This window comes from Apis dorsata, unplaced genomic scaffold (assembly GCF_000469605.1).
Source record: "Apis dorsata unplaced genomic scaffold, Apis dorsata 1.3 scaffold_1158, whole genome shotgun sequence".
In the NCBI taxonomy this organism is placed as follows: domain Eukaryota; kingdom Metazoa; phylum Arthropoda; class Insecta; order Hymenoptera; family Apidae; genus Apis; species Apis dorsata.
This window is the reverse complement of record NW_006264255.1, coordinates 58,736-65,987: the sequence shown is the minus strand read 5'-3', so window position 1 is coordinate 65,987 and position 7,252 is coordinate 58,736. Positions and strand designations below refer to the sequence as shown.

The window sequence follows — 7,252 nt, the reverse complement described above, 5'->3', positions numbered from 1 at the left end:
TCATCTAAATCGTTAACATACGCATATTTTGGAGAATGGTAATTGCTTTTTTTTTTATAGTATATACATATTTTATATATATTTTTAACAAATTCTTGTTAAAGATAATCTTTTTATTTTACATCTTAATAATAATTCGAAATAAATTAAAAAATAGTTTTTATGTTTTTTTCGAATTTATACTATAAAATTTTTGTTTATTTTTGTATTGGAATTGAATTTGTTTTTGAAAATAATTTTCATATTATTTCCAATATCATAACCTATTTTATCGAAAATATCTATCTAATAAGTTAAAATGAATTTAAATATATTTTTTCTTTTTTTGTAAAAATTGTATACTTATACAAAATAAATTAATATTTATTGCATAATTTTTAGATATAATAATATATTAGATTATAAAATGTGATATGTAATGAGATATATTAATGAAAAATTATTTTATTGATTCGGTCGAAAACTGTAATAATAATTTTTGATTTTTGAATGAATCAATGAATTTTAAGCAAATATTTGTTATCTTTCATGTATAGAATAAACAGAAATGTTAATGTTAGTTAATTAATTTATAGATCGCAATTAACATGTAAATACACGAAATATTATTTATCAAATATTTCGATACAGTGACAAAGAAAGGACTCTGATTTCGATTTTAAAATAAATTTAGAATAGTATTCCTTCTAAAGGAATACTGTTCTAAAAAATAAGATAATTTATTTAGCGATCATTTTCAAATATGTATTATGATACATATTCTTCAATTCTATGTACATTTTATTTTTTAAGTAAAAAAAAATCTTACGAATTTTATAGAAAAATAGATTAATTTATTTTGTTCTAAAAATTTCAGATATTGAAAAAATTGTTTATCTATTATATATTATTATATTCTATTATTATGCTGACATTTTCAAAATGCTACATAAAAAATTTTAATTAAAAAGAGTAAACTTTTTCAATTTAGAAAATAATTTTTCCTTTTTATGGAGATAAATATTTAAAATTTATTTAAATGCAAATTATTTGCAATCTATTTGCAGTTATAATATCAGAAATTTTTATTTTATTATTAAATTTTATCAATAATTACAAAGGAAATGTATAATAATGCATGATAAATTATGAATATTTTTATAATTATAAAAATTATAAATAATTTAATATATTATGAATAATATAATTTGCATAAATTATATAAAACGCTTTAAAAATAATGAATCATCAGTATCAGAAATTAGAGTCCTCTCATTGTGGCATGTTTTTTTTTTTTCCTTTTTTCTTTTTCCAATCCTTGAAAAATGGTAATGCTAATGACATTATATAGTAAATAAATACATATATATATATATAGTAAATAAAATCTTAATAATTTTGCAAAAAAGACTTAATAAAATTCATCAATGAATAGTTTTTCTTTCCTAAATAATTCTTTCTTAAAGTATAATTTTTTACAGTCAAATAATAAATTGCAGAATTATTTTTGTAAAGATTCATGAAAAATTGCATGACAATGAACAAATTATTTTTATGTGGCGCACTATAATTTATTTTCTATTTCAACTAGAAAATTTACAATAAATTCAACTTTTCATATTTAAAGTTATTAAATTTAAATTTTAAATTAAAATTATAAATTTATTTAAATTATAAAATTTTATGAAATGTTTAATCAATTTCAAATGAGTTAACATAACAAACTTATTTTTTTTGAATTTATTAAATAATTAATTAATTTTATTAAATAATAATTAAACTTTAATTTTATTCATGACTGTATAAGATAGATTGACATAAAATTAAAACGTAAATATAACTTTTTAAAAATACTTTTAATTACATTAACAGATGATTCATAAGTATATCCTATTTTCTTTGTTTTTTTCTAGTTTAGAATTTTGCAGCAAAGGGAAGACAGATCCAATGATAACAATCAGGATTAAGAAAAATAAGAGACAATTTTATGCAGAATCGAGAAATGCGACAATTAATCGAAAATTATTGTATTTGATTATATATTACAGAATTAAATTTTGGATTAAATCTTGGAAAGTGATATACTGTAGTGAACAAAAGGTTAATAATTATTAATATATATTTATATATTCGTTAAATATATAATAACTCAAAAATGAATGTATTTCTTTTTGCTATAAGATCATGAATTGTAAGGAAATTTCAAATCCATTTCTCTTCAAGAATTATTTTATACAAGTTAAAGAAAGTTGGCCATAATTTGATAACCTAACCTTCTCGATTGTGAGAAACGATATTACTGCAGTAGATGATTAATCAGAAATAATTGATATGTATTTTTAATTTTCGAATATACACTTGAAATAAGAATATTTGATTGTCTTTGTGTTATACTATATATTATTAAATATTTACATACATAAGATATTTTATAAGATAAGTATATTATGATAGTAAAAGATTAAATAATAGTATAATTAATGGTAAATTATATTATTTAAACATTATATGTATATTATATTATATGATATAAGAGTGAAAAATCATTATTTGTATAATTTAAAAATTTTTAATAATTGAAAGTATGCCAATAATTTTCAATCAATATATTTAAGATTTTTGCATATAAATTAAAAGAAAATAATTTTGAATATTTTTTTTTTTTAAAAACATCATAAATAAAATTTTTTATTTGAATTGTGATATATTTTTCACATATTTTTTTATTTATAATATATGGAAATTGGAATACACAATTCTTTTTTATATGTTATTAAATATTTTTTTATACTTATTTTATTTATACTTTGCAATACAAATAAAAAAAAATATTATTTTTCTATCTTTTTTTATAAATCAATTAGAAATCTATACTTTTTTATCAGAAATAATATATATTGTATAGAATAATTTGTGTGTATCATAAGATAAAAATAATTTGAAAGCTTTGTATAAACAATAGAAATTTAGACATTATGAAAGAATAATTTTTGATTTTTACCACTGTTTATTATTTAAACAAATACAAGGATTTGATAATTAAAATTGATAAATAACTATGAAATTATGAATTTCGCTAATGAAAATTAATTGAAATAAACGAGATTTCCAAATCGTTTTATAAATTCCAGTTTACTATATACATTTGTAATTTAATATCTATAATGTAATTTTCATTTAGTAATCATTAAACGCTATTTTCTATATTAATTTATAAAACATTTAAATAATTTTCACGGATATTTATGGTTTTAAATAATTATTATAATTATTTTTGAGTTGGCAGCAAAAAAATATTGCTTCTGTGAAAGAGAAAACAAAAGAGAGTATAATAGAATATTCATATAACATGAATTTCAGAAATTATGTTCTTATATTCAATTGTAATAACTACTTAATTTACATAATTAATTTCAAAAGAATACATTATATATTTAATATATTACAATATTAATAATATTATTGTTACATATAATACAATATTTTATATTTAAATTTAGATAAAAGTAAAATATTTCATAGAATATAGAATACCACATTTATAAAAAAAATTTATAAATAATAGCATATGAATTATTTAAAATTGTTCATGTTAGAATTAAAAATTGATGTAACATTTCCACTATCTCAATATAATTAATGTGCGAGTTCAAATATTTATTCGATGATAATTTGCAAATAATTAAGGAGAAACTATCTTTCATAAACAAATATTTCTTATATTTTCTATATAAAATAAATAGAAAACGAAACAAATTCATTCCTTTGACCTCTCTTGTAGAAGCAAAAAATATTTTCAAATAATGGAATTGACAATGTATAATTAATCCACTGACGTCATAATACATCAGAAACACACTAGAAGCACAGTCATTATCAACAAACATCAACAATTTCAAACATCTTAAATGTTTGATTATTTTGTCTGAATTTAATTAATTCGATATTTCGATAAATGGCGATATTTCGATTTTTTATATTCATGTTTCTTCTTTCCAGCCTAATCAACTTTTCTTCTTTCGTATTGCATGCTTCCATTTGACACTGTCTTTGCTATCTTGGTCTCCTTGTCTTGTATAAGTTTTGAATGTTTCTCATTGGATTTGTATGCGTTATTGTAGAAATCAGAGAACAGGAAGTAGAAGAATACCGCGTTGGGTAGAATTAAGATGAGCGACCACTTTGGATAGTCGCAGTCATAAAACAGCAATTGACAACTATGCAGAAATGCTAGGCAGAATTGACCCTATTTGACATAAAAGAAAAATTTTAATTTGGTTGTTATACAATGATTCTTGTTAATATTTAGATATAATGTAAGATTATTTTTTTATATAGAATGTTAATACGATATATTTTTATATATAATTATTGTTTCTAGACACCAAAACACAGAAATCAGTATATAAAAATATGTAAGCAATTAAGGCAATTGATTTAATTATTAGTAATGTGAATTTGCATTAAACAAAATAAGATAAAAATGGTTCTATATATCTATCATACGCGCCATTGTGTAATATTTACAAATATACTCAAAAAAATTAAAAAATATTGATACACAATTGGCATTAAAGAATAAATATGATAATAAATTTCACCATTTGAAGAGTTGTAATATATTTCTTCCACCATAGGTACTTTTGGTATTGAGGTAATAAAGCAGCCAATAAATAATACGTGTACATAATTATGTGCACGAAACTGTTAATGACACCTGAAAAAAAATACGGATATTATTGAATCGAAGATAATACCAGAGAAAATATAAATTGTACATACCTATAAACGTGCCATGTCCACCCGGATAATACTTAGTGGCACCCCACGAAACCATTGGCATAACAGTATGATGATATAAATGGAGAAACGTAATTTGATTTTCTTTTTTCCTTAGAACGAAGAATACTGTGTCTAAAAGTTCCGAAAGCTTTGCTAGAAAATAAATATACACGCCTCTAGCGACCTATAATAAATTACAAAATAATTAAAAAATTTATATAAAATTAAATATTGCTTGTACGAAATTAATTCTTTCGATCTATCAACAAAATCATTTTAATCTCTATTTCTATTATTATTAAATATAGCTCAATTCTTCTTCAGAAAAAATGCGTGACAATCCCCAAGCAAATATACAAGAAATTCCGAAATCATGATGGAATCAAAAAAAAAAACGATTCTTGATAAATAAATATCTCTTGGATGCACCCAAGCTCGAATTTTCAAATCTCATTTTCTCGAAAACGAAAGCTCATATCATAAAAAAATTTTATTCTACTCTTTCGACTCAATTTTAGATCATCTCTCCTTCAATTATTGATTTTTTTCATATTCCTTATCAGATATATTTAAAAGGAAATTAAAATAAAAATTCTATATATAATTTTGCAATGCAATAACGAAAATATAAATAAAAAATCGAGCAATAAATTTATATTAATATAATAATATTAAGTAATAATTTTACTATTATAAATTTATTATTAATTTACGAGTAATAAAATTAATAAGTAAAAAAATATATCGTATAATCTGTTAATGTTATTGCAGGATTGAATGAAGTTAGATAAAAAATTATAGAACGAATAGAAAAAATAAAAAGGAAATGACGATACCCTGAGTGCTTCCGGTGAATTCGAATAATCGACGGATTGGCATTTCCAACTATATTTTCGCAGCCAAGCTGCGTCCAAGCCTTCGTAGAACAGCCAGAAGCTGAGAAGTACTTGTAAGAAATTGTAACAGACTAGAATATTCTTTAATTGATATGGTTTCCTATGCTGCATGTGCTTTGGACCCCATGACAGGATAAAGTACAAATAACCGATTAAGATGCTAGTTCCAGGTACGGGTGATGGTATGAGGAACCAATCTCTTGTTCGAGGATCTGAAAAATCAAAAAATCAAAGAATTAGAATACATATAAAATTTCGAAAGAAAAAAAAATTGGAGAATTATTTCCCACCGGATAGATCGTAGAACACATGATGGTAAAATCGAACCATTGAGTTGTTGTAGATATTCGACATCCTGTCGATGTGAGGTGTGCTGCTGACATTCATTGAAAGTTTGACTGAAACAAGTAAAAATATGATATATAAAATTTGTTTCAAAATTTAATTTATTTCTTTAATTTTTAGATTAATTATCCATATAATATATATGTAATTAAATCTATTGCAGAACAATTATTGGAATTAATACATACAATTATCTTTAAAAATGATTAAATGTATATTTCTGACTGAATAAAAATCGATATTGACTTAAATGGATTTACGAAGGCAAAGAATTTGAAATTATTTAGATTAATTTGATAGTAATATCAATACCCTATATATTTAATATCATTTTTACAAATTAAATTTTTTTTACATTGATTAATTTATTTATCTAGTTCTCTATTTTTGTAGTAAATCAACATTCTTATATATATCTATATAACAGCACAAAAATATAAAGTATATATATTATTTCTTAAATATTATTACTTCATTTTTATAATCATCAAATTCAATTAATATGAAAGTATTATTCAATATACGTTGATTTAGTTAATTAGCATGTAAATGTTATAATAAGTATAACAATATGCAAATACTTGTTGTGATCATAGTATATACATTTATATATACGAAAACTCGATAGTCTCGATTTCATGCACGATTTGATGCATAACGGAAAAATGAAGGAGAAAACAGAACACTCGATTTCGCAGTCCTTAATGATAATGTTTAACCAGTTTGCACAATGGTAATGTAACACATATGGTAAAAAATTGGTGTCATTTTTTTTATTCGCATGTCAAATTCTTTTTTTTTTTTTAATTCTATGTTGGCGCTATACTAAATTTCAGTCAACAGTTGATGTAAAATATATTGTACATAATATTCATGTATTTTGATAATATGAAATGATAATTTATTAATAATTATTATAATATTTATTTAATTATTATTTATATTTTTATTTAAATAAATATATTTAAATAATATATATATTTTTTATTTAATTAAATATATTTAATTATTTAATTATTAATTATTAATTATATTTTTTAATTATTAATAATTATTAAAATATTTTAATCCTAACTTGCAAATTTGATTTGATTATATTAAATCTTCCAAATTACCAGATCTTTATATTTATATAATTTATATAATTTTTCAATAAAACAATAACAAAAATGAGCACTCTATTAAAAAAACTTCCATATATAAAAGTAAATCATTGCAAAGCCATAATACCAATCTAGGCAATTTTCTTT

General features: G+C 21.0%; 1 protein-coding gene and 1 long non-coding RNA gene across 5 annotated transcripts in view; one reads left to right on the top strand and one right to left on the bottom strand.

Annotated features, from left to right (window-relative positions):
• Positions 1-3,931: 3,931 nt before the first annotated feature.
• LOC102678601 (elongation of very long chain fatty acids protein AAEL008004-like) overlaps positions 3,932-7,252 on the bottom strand; it is a 56,726-nt gene continuing 53,405 nt past the window's right edge. For all 4 annotated transcript variants that reach the window (XM_006624825.2, XM_006624827.2, XM_031514729.1 and 1 more), the window contains exons 2-6: positions 5,948-6,055; positions 5,598-5,869; positions 4,762-4,945; positions 4,581-4,696; positions 3,932-4,225 (exon numbers count right to left, since the gene is read on the bottom strand). In XM_006624825.2, the coding sequence (XP_006624888.1) occupies positions 3,980-4,225; positions 4,581-4,696; positions 4,762-4,945; positions 5,598-5,869; positions 5,948-6,044 (915 nt within the window). In that variant the 5' untranslated portion in view covers positions 6,045-6,055 and the 3' untranslated portion in view covers positions 3,932-3,979. The remainder of the gene's footprint in view (positions 4,226-4,580; positions 4,697-4,761; positions 4,946-5,597; positions 5,870-5,947; positions 6,056-7,252) is intronic.
• LOC116186668 lies at positions 5,552-6,056 on the top strand. Its single transcript, XR_004151683.1, has 2 exons — positions 5,552-5,710; positions 5,828-6,056. It is a non-coding gene; the product is annotated as an uncharacterized LOC116186668 (long non-coding RNA).